The 17,199-nt window shown below is 39.8% G+C and overlaps 1 protein-coding gene across 1 annotated transcript in view; it reads right to left on the minus strand.

Moving 5' to 3' along the window:
* Positions 1-17,199, minus strand: part of LEXM (lymphocyte expansion molecule) — a 34,111-nt gene that overhangs the window by 7,665 nt on the left and 9,247 nt on the right. Inside the window, exons 5-8 of the mRNA XM_044674795.1 lie at positions 10,727-10,864; positions 6,815-6,958; positions 2,261-2,305; positions 1,360-1,521 (exon numbers count right to left, since the gene is read on the minus strand). Of these exons, the coding sequence (XP_044530730.1) occupies positions 1,360-1,521; positions 2,261-2,305; positions 6,815-6,958; positions 10,727-10,864 (489 nt within the window). The remainder of the gene's footprint in view (positions 1-1,359; positions 1,522-2,260; positions 2,306-6,814; positions 6,959-10,726; positions 10,865-17,199) is intronic.

The following is a 17,199-nucleotide window of genomic DNA, read 5'->3' on the forward strand; positions in this document are numbered from 1 at the left end:
AGAAAGAAAGAAAGAAAGAAAGAAAGAAAGAAAGAAAGAAAGAAAGAAAGAAAGAAAGAAAGAAAGAAAGAAAGAAAGAAAGAAAGAAGGAAAGAAAGAAGGAAAGAAAAAGAAAAAAGAATAGAGAGAGAAAGAAAGAAGGAGGAGGAAGAAGAGCAAGCATTTATAGTCTTTACATTTTGCACAACACTTGACATATTATCTTATTGGATCCAGTAAGGGTGAGGTCAAGCAGAAACCCATAGCAATACCTGGTGATTTCCTGCAGAGGGCTAGCTCTCTGTTGATTGGATATAAGAGGAGAGAGCTCTGCCATCTTGGCAATTATCAAGGAGGTTATAGAAAACCACCAAAGTAAGAATGTTCAGTCTGATGACTACTACCCATTTCTTATAGGATTTATCTTGGCACAAATTAGAAAGAGGAGGGACCGAGGGGAAAGTCTAGGTGATGGGAAAACAAACTATATCAATGAAAATATTTTACAAATTTTAAAAAACATTTAAAAATAAACCCCCCAACTTCCATCTTAGCATCAATACTAAATACTAGTTCCAAGGCAGAAGATCAAAAAGGGCTAGGTGATTGGGGTTAAATGATTTGTCCAGAGTCACACAGCTAGGAAGTGTCTGAGGCCAGATTGAAACCCAGAACCTCTTCTCTCTAGGCCTGACTTTCTATCCACGGAGTCACCCCAGCTTAAAAGAAATCATCACTTCCAGGACAGAGGATGACTTGGAGTTTGGTGGTCTTTTTTTGGTGGTGGTTTGGGTTCCATCTTGTCAAGTGAGCCAATGGGCTCTGCAGAGAATTACCTAGCATAGTGGAATAAGTGTTGGACTTGGCCAAAGGAAGACTTGGGTTCATATCCTACCTCAGACATTTTCTAACTAATGACTATGAGCAATAAAGGTAATTTTTCTGACTCGGCATCTTCATCTAAAGAGGTACAAGTAATAATGCAAGTAGTGTGTACTCCATGAAGTTGCTCTGTGAGGATCAAAGGAAATAATAATGCAGGTGAAGCATTTTTCTAGTCTTTTAAACAATAGATACACACCTATGCATAGAAGAGAAGACAGAGAGAAGGGTGAGGAGAGAGGAGGGAGAAGAAAGAGAGGAGAGAGGTGGAAAAAGTAGAAGAAAGAAAAGAGAGGAGAAAGAGGGGGAGACAGAAGGTAGGGAGGAGAAAAAGAGAGAGAAAGAGAGAGAGAGGGAGAGAGAGGAAATGGAGAGGAAGGAGGGAGAAGAAAGACAAGACAGTAAAATTGTATAAATTAAAGAATAAAAATATACAATACAAACCAACAGATGCTCAGTTTGGGAAGGACTGAGAAAAGGGAAGCAGAGACCACTGACCGGTTTGATGGGCCACTGGCTGAGAGTAGCACAGTATATTCTCTCAGTGGGTACAGCTGGGCTCCGGGATAGCTTTGCAAAAACTCCATGTTTCTTCTTGGCACTCGAATTCAGCTCATCCACAAAGGTTTTGCATAAGAATGTCTCATATGATTTTTTTTTCTAGGGTCCAAGAATGATACTGAGAAATGATGATAAGGAAATAAAGGGCATCCCTCCCTACAGTGGGGATGAAATATGAACATAAATGGGGAATATGCAAAATGTATAACTGGATAGAATGCAAAGGCCATGATTTTGGGGTAGTTCTGAATTCTCCTCTCTCCTCTTTCTACATTCTCTTTCTTGAATGTTTCATTGGCTTCACAGGTTCAACTACTATCTCTAGGAAAATGACCCCATATCAAAGCACTCTTCTGAAAACTCAATAATCTGCAATGGCCTGTTTGATCAACTCCAATGACTCTCTGTCACCTCCAAAACCAAATAGAAAATCCCATGTTTGGCTTTTAAAGTCCTTCATGATCTGCCCCCAACACCTTTCCAGTCTTCTTATACCTTAACTGTTTTTTATATAATCTGTGTTCCAGCAACACTATCCTCCTGGACTGTTACACACATGATACCCCATCCCCCATTTTCTAGCATTTTATTTTATTTATTTTAGTTAAAAATTATTTTGGGGGGCAGCTGGGTGGTTCAGTGAATTGAGAGCCAGTCCCAGAGACGGGAGGTCCTGGGTTCAAATGTGACCTCAGACATTTCCTAGCTGTGTGATCCTGGGCAAGTCACTTGACCCCCATTGCCCACCCTTACCACTCTTCTGCCTTGGAGCCAATACACGGTATTGATTCTAAGACAGAAGGTGAGGGTTATATATGAAAAAAATTATTTTTGTTACCTTTTCAACTGCAAATCCAAGGTTTTTCTCTCCCCGATCCCAAGTCTGCATTAGAGAAGGTCAACATTTGATATATATAGAACCAAAGAATACATACTTCCATATGTCAGTTCTTTCCCTGGAAGTAGATAGCATCTTCCTTTATAAGTCCTTTGTAGTTCATTTGGATATTCTTATTACTCAGAATAGCTTGGCCATTCACAGTTACTCTTGGAGCAATTGCTGTTATTGTTAAAAACATTCTTTGTCCTGCTTGTTTCAGTCTGCATTATCTCATGCAAATCTTTCCATGTCTTTCTAAAATCAACCTGTTTGTCATAATTGTTATAGCACAATAGTATTTCATCACAGTCATATACCACAACGTATTTAGCCATTCCTCAACTGATGGGAATTCCCCTCAATTTCTAGTTCTTTGCCACCACCAAGAGAGCTGCCATGAATAATTGAGAACGTATAAGTTCTTTTCCTTTTTCCCTGATTACCTTAGGAAACAGACCTATTAGTGATATTGCTGAGTCAAAGACATTTGGGGCATGATTCCAGATTGCTCTCCAAAATGATTAGATCAGTTCACAGTTCCATCAAAAGCGTATTAGTGGCCCAATTTTTCCATATCCCCTCCCACATTTGTCATTTTCTCCTATCATTTTAGTCAATCTGATAGTTGATAGATGACAACCTCATGGTTGTTTTAATATGTATTTCTTAGTCAATTGTGATTTAGAGCATTTTTTCATATGACTATACAATATATAGCTTTGATTTCTTTTTCCAAAAACGGTCTACTCATATCCTTCTGACCACTTATTTATTGAAGAGTGACATCTATTCTTGCAAATCTGATAAAGTTCTCTATATATTTGAGATTGAGATCTTTATCTGAGAGATTGTCTATAAAATTTTCCCCAATCTTCTGTTTTCCTTCTAACTTTGGCTACATTGATTTTATTTGTATAAAACATTTTTAATGTAATGAAAATCATCTACTTTTTATCTCACAATGCTTTCTCTCTTTTTCATTAATAACTTTTCTCTTATCCATAAATCTGATAGGTAATATGTTGCATGTTCATCTAATTTACTTATGATATCTCCCTTTATGTATCCATGTATCCATTTTAACTACATCTTGATCAATAGTTTAAGATATTGGTCTATAACTAGTTTCTGCCAGTCTACTTTCCAGTTGTGGCAGCAATTTTGACCAAATAGTGACTTCTTTGACCAAATTGTCCCAAAAGCTTAGATCATTACATTTATTAAACATAAGATTATTACCCTCATTTACTGCTATGTATTGTATATGTCACTTATTCTACCAATATACCATACTAATTTTTAGCCAGTACCAGATAGTTTTGATAATTACCACTTTATATTATAATTTAAGATCTGGTATTGCTAAATGTCTTTTCTTTACTTTTTCATTAATTCCTAATATTCTTGACCTTTTGTTCTTCCAAATGAATTTAATCATTATTTTTTCCTCACTCAACTAAAATAATTTTTAGTAGTTTAATTGGGATGGCACCATATAAACAGATTGGTCTAGGTAGAGTTGCCATTTTTATTGAGTTGGTTTTTGCCCATCCATGCACAATTCCTATTTCTCCAATTACTTAAGTCTGACTTTATTTGTATAAAAAGTGTCTTATAATTATGTTCATAATTCCTGGGTTTGTATTGGCAGATATAATCCCAGGTATTTTATATTGTCTACAGTTATTTCAAATGAATTATCTTTTACTATCTCTTCTTGCAGGGCTTTACTAGTGTTATATAGAAATGCTGATGATAAATCTGTGAGTCTATTTTATAGCCTATTACTTTGCTAAAATTATCATTTCCAATTAACTTTCTAGTTGAATCTCTAGGATTTTCCAAGCATACTATCATGTCTGCAAAAAGAGGTAGCTTTATTTCTTCATTGTCCATTCTGATTCTTCAATTTCTTCTCATATTGCTATTGCAAGCAACATTGAATAAGATCGATAATAATAGTAGGCATCCTTGTTTCACTTCTGATTCTATTTGGAAGCCTTCTAGCTTATTCCCATTTCATATAATATTTGCTGATGGTTTTAGGTAGATGATTCTTATCATTTGAAGAAAAAATCATTTTAAACCTATGCTTCCAAGTGTTTGTATTATGAATGGAGTATTGTATTTTTGTCAAAAAAGCTTTCTCTGGGCAGCTGGGTAGCTCAGTGGATTGAGAGTCAGGCCTAGAGATGGGAGATCCTGGGTTCAAATCCGGCCTCAGACACTTCCCAGCTGTGTGAACCTGGGCAAGTCACTTGACCCCCATTGCCTACCCTTACCAATCTTCCACCTATAAGTCAATACACAGAAGTTAAGGGTTTAAAAAAATCGAAAAAAAAAAGCTTTCTCTGTGTCTATTGATATAATCATATGATTTTATGGATTTTGTTATTGATATGATCAATTATATTAAATTTTCCTTATATTTAACTAGACTTGCATTCCTGATGTAAATCCATTTGGTTGCAATGTATAATTTTTTGTGAAATATTGCTGTAGTCTCCTAGCTAATATTTTACTTAGGATTTTTGCATTAACATTCATTAGTGAAATTGGTCTATAATTCCCTTTCTCTGTTTTTACTCTGTTTAGATATCAATGCTATAGTTGTTTTGCAAAGGAAATTTGGTAGAACTCCTTCTTTACCTATTATTCCAAATAATTTACTTAATATTGGCATTGGTTACTCTTCAAATGTTTCGTTGAATTTACTTTTAAATTCATTTTAGCCTGATGCTTTTTTTTTATAGGAAGCTCATTTATGGACTGTTTAATTTATTTTTCTAAAATGAGTTTATTTTTCAATATTCTATTTCCTTTTCTATTAACCTGGGCAGTTTTAAATTTTGTAAATATTCTTCTGTTTCACTTAAATTGTTAAATATATTGGCATATAATTGGGGGAAATAACTCCTAATAATTGCTTTAATTTCATCTTTATCAGTAGCATATTGATCCTTTTTATTTTTTAATAATAGTTATTTGGTTTTCTTCTCTCTTTAAAAATCCCAGGGGGCCATTGGGTGGCTCAGTGGATTGAGAGTCAGGCCCAGAAATGGGAGGTCCTAGGTTCAAATCTAGCCTCAGACACTTCCTGGCTCTGTGACCCTGGGCAAGTCACTTAACCCCCATTGCCTAGCCCTTACCACTCTTCTGCCCTAGAACCAATACCCACTATTGATTCTAAGATGGAAGGTAAGGGTTTTAAAAAAAAATTTTATTTTAAATAAAATAAAAATCCCAAGAACCAGTGGTTTATTTATTTTATTGTTTTTCTCATAAAACTAGTTTTATTTATTAATTCAATGTTTTCTTACATTTATTTTTATTAATCTTACCTTTAATTTTAAGGATTTTTAATTTGTTGTTTAATTGGGAATTTTTAATTTGTTCTTTTTCTGTTTTTTTAACTGCATACCCAATTCAATAATAAGCTTTTCTATTTTGCTGATATGTAAGCATTTATAAATACAAAATTTCCTTTGATTACAGCTTTTGATGCATGCCATAAGTTTTGGTATGTTGTATCATTATTATTATTCTCCTTAGTAAAATTATTTTTTGATTCTATGATTTGTTCTTTGACCCACTTGTTCTTTAAGATTAGGTTATTTTGTCTCCAATTGATTTTTAATCTGTGTTTCCATGGTCTTTTATTAAATGTAATTGTTACTGTATTATGATCTGGAAAGTACATACTTAATAGTTCTGCTTTCTTAAAAATTTTGACTATAAGGTTTATATACCCTAATATATGGTCAATTTTTGAAAAGGTGACATGTACTCTTGAGAAAAATAAGTATATTCTTTTCTATTCCCATTCAATCCTCTCTAGATATCTATTCTTGCCTATGATATTCATCTCCTTGTCTTATTTTTTGGCTCCATTTATCTAGTTCTGAAAAGGGAACATTGAAGCCCCTCAATGTTATATTTTTTACATGTTTCTATCTATAATTAATTTACCTTTTCCTTTATAAATTTGGATGCTGTAGCATTTGGTATGTATATATATATATATATATATATATATATATATATATATATTGTGTATTCATGGCAGCTAGGTGGCTCAGTGGACAGAAAGTCAGGGCAAGAGACAGGAGGTCTTGTCCTAGAAACTTTCTAGCTATGGGATCCTGGGAAAGTCACTTAATCCTATTTGCTTAGCCCTTACTGTTCTTCAAGTCTTGGAACCAATACTTAGTATTGATACCAAGACAGAAGGCAAGGGTTTTATATTCTATGCTCTCAGGCTCCTTTGAGCTCTAGTCTTCTAATTGATTATAGTTGTCTGTTTAGGGCTTTCAACCAAGACCTAAAGAAAGGGTTGGAGGACCCATTAATCTTTCCTGATTCCTGCTAGGTCTTGCTTACTTTGGAGGGAGCTGCATCTACTATAGAGATAAGTCCAACCATAATGAGTCAAGGCCCTCCCCCACCCCATCTACAATTCATGTGGATGCATTGGAATGAGTTGACCAATGACTGAGGATCCAGCATACATACCAGTTTGGCAAAATGTCCATAAGGAATGGGCATGGAGCGATCTCCTGTGAAAAGATCGTAGGGCCCACGCTTGCTGGTGGTGCGCTTCAATAATTCTTCTACTCCACTTTTGAAGTTGTAGGTACAAGGCGCTAAGCCACTGCCCTGGAGTCAGAGGAATGACCAATCATTATAAAACTGGATCAGTTGATCAAATTCGGTGTAATTGAATAAGTATTGATTGAGTGCCTCCTATAGGCAAATTTCCATGCCTATAGCTGGGGATAGAAAGTTGAAAAATGGAAATAATTCTGGTCAACATGGAACACCCAGACCAGCCAATGTCAGGATCTGTGGGCATGTAGCTATGGGAGTGCTGGCTCCAGGGATCTCCAGATAAAGAGGTTTCAGAAGGACCTGGACATAGGATCCATGTACATAGAGTCAGGCTTGGAGATCACATGGGCTGCTGCCCCTTGGAGGGGGGGCCACTTGCAAGAACTCATCAGTCATTCAAAAAGCTTTATTTATTTATTTTAATTTTTATTAATTTTTATTAATATTTATTAAGCACTTCTGTGTGCCAAACTCTGAACTAATTACTGGGGATACAAAAAACAAAATAGACCTGTCCTCAAGGAGCTTCCATTCTATCAGGAGACAACTCTGTCTGTATAAATACATATAGACACACATATATACCCACAGATATAGGCATTTACATACATATATGTTTATATGTGTGTATATATGTATCCATACATGTATCTAAATTTACTACAAGATACTTGGGTGAAGAGAGGGGAGGAGAAACCAGCACTATTTTCTCTCTGTGTATGTGTATGTGTCTTCATGCAGAAGGTGGCATTTGAGCTAAACTCTAAAGGAAACTCCTTGTTCCAGGCATGCTAACATGAGATATTTGGTACAATGCAGGACAGACTTGCTAGAAGCAATGCGTCTCCATGCTAAGCATCCAAATTCTTGACTGAAGTTTGAATGACTCAAACAGGGGGAGGAAGAACACCTGCGTAGCTTCCTTGATAGAGTGATGGAATCGGCAGAAACAAGCCTAGGCCTAAGAGATGTCAAGCCCCAGAGACAAATTATCACATTAGGAGGTAGTTTGTGAAAGGTGCTTCACTGCCTATTCAAACATATTTTAGGCAGAGCTGTCCCCAATGGGAGTCATTGCCTCTAGAGGAGATTAGGCAGCAACATGCATCATATATCCACTATTCAAAGCAGAAAGATATTAGAACAGCTAGAAAACATGACTCAGAGAAGAATTCAATAATAACTGATCTTAGAAAACAGCTAAAACAGGCTAGAAAAGATAAGGAAATTGAAGAAATTAAGAACTTTGCTCTCCAAGCCAGCATAGGTTGTAGTCAATCCAGGCAACCTGTTAGCAATTACAATGCAAAAAGTTCTTCTCGCAGATGTTATCTATGTGGACGGATTGGTCATATGGTTCGTCAATGTAGGTTTAAGCAAAAGATTGACTTTGGCATGGACAATAACACTTCAAGCCAAAGGGACAGAAACACCAAGAAGACCTAATACAATTCCAGATGGTCAAATAAATCTGGAAGAGTAGAGGGTACTAAACACAATGAGCAATGTTGCAACCACACCTGCAAAAAGTTTAGCCAATCCCCATCTTTAAATCAGATGGAAAGATATTTAGCAGAAGGTGTGATCCTGAAGAACTTATGAATAAAGGCTTCTGTGTCAAAACTGACTGACTGGAATAGAAATGACATATATATCTCAAGTCTTGGACTAGTCGATGTTTCTGAAAGACTGGGCAAGGGAGAATATATGTCTGTAGCAAGCTGCACAGAAAACAATGATATTTCTGGGGCAGAAGACCAAGAATGGGTAGACATAATGCAGATGCACAAAGAGATTTATGAGACAGTTGAGGATGTAATATTATAAAAGGGGTCTGTGCACACATCCCACCACAAAAGGATTTGATATGAAGTGAAGGGATTATGCAGGAATGTGCAATGGCTTGTCTGCAGGAGCATTGCAATCTTGCTTAGAGTCATCAAGATCTCAAACTCCTCTCTTTATTCCAAGTTTAAAACAACAGATTAGCTTGGATAAAGGGATTAACAATGTATTCAGGAAGAAGTATCATTTGTAACCCTAAAGGAGTTATGTCTCAATGTGCTACACCATTCTCTTGCTTTAGACATGAAACACCAAGGTATGGTTAGAGAGCCAGCCAAACAGAATGTTGAGAGAGGCTTGACTTTTGAAGAGCAGAGCACAGTGTTACTGGGTGAAGGCAGTAACATAGATGATCCAAAATCTATCTTTCTCAATTCCTTGGCTGATGAGTTCAAACCAGAAGCTTGGGGAGAGAGAAAGGGTTCATTTGTCATCTCCAGTGGCTAGTGTGCTCAATACTAGCATCGTTGAAGTCTGTTCAGTGGTTGGAGACACTAAACAACTGACTTCAGCCACACAGATTGCAGGGCTGGAGAGTGAACTCCAAACAGTCTTTGAGTTAGGACATGAACCAGAAGTATTGAAGGGAATGCAAAATACCTATCAAACATTCCCTGATACAACTGGTGGGAAAGCTCCTACTCTTGAAGACTGTGATACTCAGAACACCAGAGTGGGAGGAATCACTAGAAAAACCTCCAACTTTTCAGCTCTTAGCCAGTGTCAGCCTGAGAATTCTGTGAGCTCAGCTGAAGCCAACTTGGTAACTACGGTTACTCACAGACCTGCTCTGAGTGTGAGAGGGGGTCTGCTCTCTGAACCAACATTCTACAATGACTCTCCCAGTCACAGAATTTCTGATCATGCTGCAGAAATTTGTTTTAGCTCACAGTGACAACACAAGACTTGGGGAAGTGCTTGTGCAAGACCATATGTATAACGGGATCCAAAATAAGTGCACAAAATCTACTGAGGATTCTTTATTACCCTTAGTCCCAGTTAAGTCCAGTAGCAACAGGGAACCCCTAGTTAGCCTGGAAATTGTGGGGGTCATTTATAACGCAATCCTCGACATTGGGGCAACTGTGTCTGTTCTCCGTCAGGCTCCAGAAGGATGCAAATATCAGGGCAGTTTGAGAGTGAGAGGTGCTTCGGGGCTAGCACAACAAGTCCCAAAGCTCAAGGCCAAAATGATAAAACTGGGCCCTCTAACTCTCGAACATACCTTTTTGTTAATGCCATTGTGTCCTTCGAACCTTGTTGGGCAGGATCTTTTATGTAAATTATATGCTACCATCCAATGCCAACCAGATGGGCAGATCTATCTCCACTTACCTAAGAGATCTCTGAAACATCATCCCATTTTGTTTTTAGACCCATACAGTGAGGAATCAACATACCATTAAAGTGACAGTATTTATCAAGTTCTTGATGACATACCAGACTATGTATGGGCTAAACATTCAAATGATGTGGGCAGAATTTTGTCTGCTGAGCCAGTGAGAATAGAAGTTGAGGAAGGATTACCACCACAAATTCCTGTTTAAATTGAGCATTGATACTATCGAGGGAGAAACCCATCATCAAGAGTTTATTACAACAAGGAATTTTAAGATATGGCTTCTCACAGTACAACAGCCCTATCATGCCTGTGAAGAAAGCCAAATTAACTCCTGATGGGAAGACTCAAGAAAGAAAGGTATTTGAGAGTTTATGTTGAGCACTTATCCCCACCCTTGCTGCCCCCCCCACTCCCTAAACCTAGAACAACTCAGGAAGTTTTGGTTCATCCTCACCCTGGAAGGGGCTCCATGTAAGAGTGGACAGATAGTATACTTTACTTATGTCTGTGTTTTTGTATGTCCCCAATGCTGAGCCCTGGGCCCATACAGGGGAGCCATTATGCAAATATTTGATGAATAAATGGTCTCTGGAGAAATGACCTGTGAACCCAAAGCCCCCTGGACTCACCTCACTGGAGGGGGCAGACATCTTCTTTGATGTAGTACACATAATTCCTTTGGTATGTGATCGTTCCCAGGCCTTCTCCTCCATCTCTGTGTAGGGGTTCCCTCCTTTCCCATAATTCCCAGGGCCAGGATAAAAATTCTGCCAGGTGGAAAGAAAGAATAAATATCACAGTATCATAGAATTTCGAGCTAGAAGGAAACTTGACAATCATCCAGGCCAACTTATTCATTTTTTTTTAAATCCTCACCTTCCATCTTGGAGTCAATACTATGTATTGACTCCAAGGCAGAAGAGTGGTAAGGGTAGGCAATGGGGGTCAAGTGACTTGCCCAGGGTCACACAGCTGGGAAGTGTCTGAGGCCAGATTTGAACCCAGGACATCCCATCTCTAGGCCTGGCTCTCAATCCACTGAGCTACCCAGCTACCCCATTATTCATTTTGTTTTTATCAATTCTATTGCTGGCCTTTGTTTTTACTAAATTAATAATTTCCAGGTGTAGTTCCCTACTCTATAACAAAGAAAAATAGATTAAGCGACTCAAACTACTGCAGTGGGAAGTGAATGGACTCTGGGACTGAGACTCCCTTCGGACTCAGGACCTGTGTGATCTTGGGTAAGTCATTTCAATTCTGAGGGTCTTGGGGCCCTCCTCTGTATAATGAAGGGGCTGGACTTGATGACTTCTGAGGTAAGTCAGGAAGAAGTCTTGGTTTCATCCAGACTTAGACACACATTAGATATGTTACCCTGAGCAAGTCACTTAACCTCAGTGGGGATAATAAGTGCCTCTACCTTCCAGGATGGTTATGAGATTAAATGAGATATTTGTTTGTCCTTTGTTTTTGAAGAGGACCAAAGACATCCTGAGTGATGGCATGACCACAGTAAGAACTGAATTTAAGTGAGGCAGAGTTACGCAGAGATATCAGCCTCACTCACTTTTCCAGAGTCATCAAAGTCCAGTGGCAAGACAAAAGTCAGAATACATGGATGACCTTAGTATGTTTCATATCTGACCAAGCTCTAAGCACTCCACAGCATCTGCTTCAGCCGCCCTCATGACCACGGGAACAAATTGTTCCCATCTGCCCATTCCAAGCTAATTCCACTCCCACATCACTCATCTTTGGAAGTCCCACCCTGGGACCCAGCCTTCCTGAATTGACAGATGACTTCATTCTCCCTTCAAACTGCTCTCTCTACTCCAACCAGTCAAGTAGGTATTAAACACTTTACTATGTGGCAGCTACAAAAAGGAAGCCGTCTCAGGGAAGAGACTGTTGGGTCACTGATTCACATTTTAAGCCCCTACTATGTGCCTGGCACTGGGAATACAAAAGCAAAGCTGAACTTCATCACCAACTCCCCAGAGCTGGAATTAGAGACTGGCATTTAGGAGAGATAATACATAGAGTGCTGGCCACAGAATCAGGAAGACCTGAGTTCTAATTCTGCCTCAGAAATGTACTGTGTGACCCTGGGCAAGTCGCTTCACTTTTGTTTCGGTTCCCTCATCTGTAAAATGAGCATGATAATAACCCCCACTCCAAGAGTTGTTGTAAGGATGCTGCTCTTCAGTTATTCAATCATTCAGTCATGTCCAAAGTTTTGTGATCCCCATGGAGCATAGCACACCAGGACCTTCTCTCTACCAAAGGCTATCCAAGCTTATATTTGTTGCTTCTGTGACACTATCCATCTCATCCTCTGCCATGCCCTTCTCTTTTTGCCTTTAATCTTTCCCAGCTTTGGGGTCTTTTCCAATGAGTCCTGTGTTCACAGTATTTCAAGCTTCAGTATTTGACCCTTCCAGTGCATAATCTGAATGAATTGAAGTATTGACTGACTGGATCTCCATGCTGTCCAAGCAGCTCTCAGAAGCCTTCTGCAGCACCACAATTTAAAAGCATTGGTTTTTCAGCACAGCGCGTTCCTTATAGTCTGACTCTCACAACCACACATTGCTGTTAGAAAAACCACAACTTTGACTACCCAGACCTTTTTGGCAAGGTGATGTCTGTTTTTTAGTTTTTTGTCCAGATTTGCCATAGCTTTCCTTTCAAAGATCAAGCATCTTTTAATTTGATGGTTGCAGTCACAATCTGCAGTGATCTTTGAGCCCAAGAATATGAAATCGGAAATAGCTATCATTGTTTCTCTTTCTATTTGCCAGGAAGTGATGGGAACATTTGCCAAGATTTGGGGTTTTTTGATGTTAAACCTTCAAGCCGCTTTCACCCTCTCCTCTTTCACCCCTCATCAAGAGGCTTCGTAATTCTCCTTTACTTTCTGTCATCAGAAGGGTATCATCTGCCTATATCTGAGATTCTTGCTATCTCTTCCAGCAACCTTAATTCCGGCTTTTGATTCATTCAACCTTGCATTTCCCATGATACTCTCTGCATATAAGTTAAATAAATAAGGTGAAAATATACAGCCTTGTTGTACTCCTTTCCCAATCTTAAACCCATCAGTTGGTTCATGTTCTGTTCCAGCTGTTGCTTTTTGATTCACATACAGATTCTTCAGGAGACAAGCAAGGTGAGCCGGCACTCCCATCTCTTTGAGGACTTGTCACATTGTGTTGTGATCCACACAGTCAAAGGCTTTAATGTAGTCAATGAAACAGAAGTACATGCTTTTCTGGAACTCCCTTGCTTTCTCCATAATCCAGCAAATGTTGGCAATTCGGCCTCTAGTTCACTCTGCCTCTTTGGAAACCAATCTGCTCCACTGGTAATTCTTTACTTCGCGTGTTGCTGAAGTCTACCTTGCAGAATTTTAAGCATAACTTTGGTGTGCAAAATGAGTGTAAATGTTCTATAATTTTAACATTTTTTGGCATTTCTCTTCTTTAGGATTGGAATATAAACTGATCTTTTCCAATCCAGTGGTGACTATTGAGTTTTCCAAATTTGCTGGCATACTGAGTGCAACATTTTAATGGCATTGTCTTTTAGGGTTTTAAATAGCTCAGCTGGAATTCCATCACCTCCACTTAGCCTTATTCTTAGCAATGCTTCATTCTCCAGGATGAGTGTCTCTAAGTCAGGAACTACACCACTGTGGTTAATCAGTGATATTAATATCTTTCCTCTATGTATTCTTTTTTCCCCTCACGCCTTTGAATTTGTATTTTTTAAGAAAAATTTTCCATGGTTCCATGATTCATATTCTTACTCTCCCCTCCACCCCCACCCCTTGTAGCTGATTGCACATTTCCACTGGTTTTTACATGTGTCATTGATCAAGACCTATTTCCAGATTATTGATAGTTGCACTGGGGTGGTCATTTAGAGTCTACATCCCAAATCACATCCCCATCAACCCATGTGATCAAGCATTTGTTTTTCTTCTGTGTTTCCACTCCCACAGTTCTTTCTCTGGATGTGGATAGCATCTTTCTCAGAAGTCCCTCAGAATTGTCCTGGATCATTGCATTGCTGCTAGTAGAGAAGTCCATTAGTTTCTATTGTACCAGTGTATCAGTCTCTGTGTACAACGTTCTCCTGGCTCTGCTCCTTTCACTCTGCATCAACTCCTGGAGGTCCTTCCAGTTCGCATGGAATCCCTCCAGTTCTTTATTCCTTTGAGCACGATAGTATTCCATCCCTGCATATACCATGATTTGTTCAGCCATTCCCCAAGTGAAGGGTATATCCTCATTTTTCAGTTTTTTGCTACCACAAAGAGCATGGCTATGAATATTTTCATACAAGTCTGTTTATCTATGATCTCTTTGGGGTATAAACCCAGCAATGGTGTGGCTGGATCAAAGGGCAGGCAATCTTTTAGCACTCTTTGGGCATAGTTCCAAATTGCCATCCAGAATGGTTGGATCTGTTCACAACTCCACCAGCAATGCATTAATGTCCCAATTTTGCCACATCCCCTCCAACATTTATTACTCTCCCCTGCTGTCATTTTAGCCAATTGCTAGGTATGAGAGGTGGTACCTCAGAGTCCTCTATATATTCTTGCCATTTCTTTTTTTTAAAACCATTACCTTCTTTCTTGGAACCAATACTATATATTGGTTCTAAGACAGAAGAGTCATAACGGCTGAGCAATGGGGGTTAAGTGACTTGCTGATGGTCACATAGCAAGGAAGAGGCCAGATTTGAACTCAGAACCTCCCATCTTTAAGGCTGGCTCTCAATCCACTGATCCCAGATACCCCCTTTGCCATCTCTCCTTAATCTTTTCTGCTTCTGTTAAGTCCCTACCATTTTCGTCTTTTATCATGCCCATTTTCACATGAAATGTTCCCTTGATATCTAATTTTCTTGAAAGGATTTCTTTTCTCTTTCCCATTCTATTGTTTCTTCTATTTTTTTGCATTGAATTTGCCAGGATAAAATGAAATAATATGTGTAAAGTGCTCTGTAACCTTGTATTGCCATAAAAAATGCCGGCTATTCATATTGCTAGGAGCAGTGGCTAGAAATCTAAGAGAGATTTTGGCTGGATAACCAGAGAAGCCTCCTTGCCGGGAGGGCTCTCCCAAAGTGCTCTGGGTGCATCAGGAAGTACACAGCTTACTTTACTGGAGGCCTTTAACCCGAGGCTGAGCAACCGTTCATCAGGGATGCTGGAGAGAGGGTTTTTGTGGGGACAGGCTGGACCAGATGCCACTTACACTGCTTCCAACTCAGAATTTCTGTGATCTCGCTACTTTACCAAACCAGGCCAGATCATCAGCATCAAAAGTGTATTTTGATTCTTTTTTATATATATATAGCCTGGAGAGTAATTAACAATTATGGGCAGCTGCAAGCCCTCTTTGCCTCTGTGCACAGCTGTTTGCTTTTCAATTCTGGCATCCCCAGAGTCTAATAGCTAAATCCGCTCCTACCCTCTGACTCCCGATACTTCCTGGCATCGGCTCACTCACTCAAAACCAAACAGTGACTCTCCATCCTCCCCGGATTCCAATTCCACTCTCTGCACTGTCTAAACACGTAGGGGCTCACTTGAACAGAGAACAAACCGACTGCTCCTTTGAACCCTAGAAATGAACTCACAGCGATGGGAAGCTGGGAACCTCCTCGTATTGGCAGCAGGGCTGCTATCCCTTTGGTGTCTAGGCATGGATGATCATGGACGAATCGCTTTCTTCCTTATACCTCAGTTTCCTGTTCTGTAAGACTGGAGGGGGTGGGAAGAGGCTGGATGATCTCCAAGGCCTCTTCCAGCCCTGAAGGTCTGTGTTTTAGGATCCCTTTTCTCCCTGGGATCCTCTGTCTCTCCTCTTGGCCCCTTTTGCCTTCCCCCTGACCCCCACTGACGGCCGGTACTCACCACCATTGGTGCTTGAAAAAGACTTGGTGATGACCAGGGCTATGCCTGTTTCTTTCCTGCTTGGGGGAACTAGAAAAGAAGCTTTTAACTGACCCATAAAGAACCAGCCTGGAGGAGATGCAGGTGCGGTGGGCCTGATGGGGAGGGAAGCCCTGTCCCTTCCCAGGCTTCTTTGCCTGCTCCAGGTTCATCCTCATTCCCATCCCTGCTGTTCCCTCCATCCCCACTGAAGGTCACTGCTGCCTCACAGACGAGTGCATTGGCATCGCAGGCTCCTGCCCAGTGTCTCTTTGCTTCTTGCAATCCTTGATCACCATTAGTGCCCAAAGGGATCTCAGCAAAGAAGGAGACCATGGAGAACAGAGGCTGCTGGATTTGGGGGTGAGGGAGCCCTGAGAACACTGAGCACAGCTTGTGCGAATAGCGCCAGGCCGGGGGAAGGTGGCCGAGTTTGCAGTCAGAGGCCCCAGGTTTGAATCCTGACTGTATTGGTTTTTGACCCCTGGGGATCTTTGGACAAGTCGCCTTACCTTGGGGGCCCCTTGGTTTCCTCACAGAAAAATGGGACGGTTAGCCTGGATGACCTTAAAGGTTCCCTTCCAGCTCTAAATCTCTGTTCTTATTAGTTGGAATAGGATTGTCAGAGTTGAGATGAAGCTTAGAACAGGGAATATGAAGGGGGAGCTTAGAGCTGGGAATGTAAGAGCTGGGAAGGAGCTTAGAACATGGAATATGAGGGCTGGGAGGGAGTTTAGAACTGGGAATGTAAGAGCTGGGAGGGAGCTTAGAACAGAAAATGTTAGAAAATGGAATTTAGCACATCAGAGGTGGAAAGAATGTTAGACTATTGAATATGAGAGTGTGCCAGACCCTCAGAATTCTGTCATTTCATAGAATGTCATAGGATCACAGACCACAGACTTGAAAGGAAATATGACACTCTTAGTCTGATCCTTTTGTTATACAAAAGAAGAAACTGAGGCAGAGAGGGGCTAAGGGACTCAGTGAATCATAGATTTAGAGTTGGAAGGACCTCAGATATAAATTCTATACTCTCCCTCCTTCTTTCACAGGTAAGAAGACTGAGGCCCAGTAAGGTTACAGGGCTCATCAGAGATCACACTAAGAGAACTATGGACAAAATTTGAACCCAGGTCCTCTGACATCAGA

This window comes from Gracilinanus agilis, chromosome 4 (genome assembly GCF_016433145.1).
Source record: "Gracilinanus agilis isolate LMUSP501 chromosome 4, AgileGrace, whole genome shotgun sequence".
In the NCBI taxonomy this organism is placed as follows: domain Eukaryota; kingdom Metazoa; phylum Chordata; class Mammalia; order Didelphimorphia; family Didelphidae; genus Gracilinanus; species Gracilinanus agilis.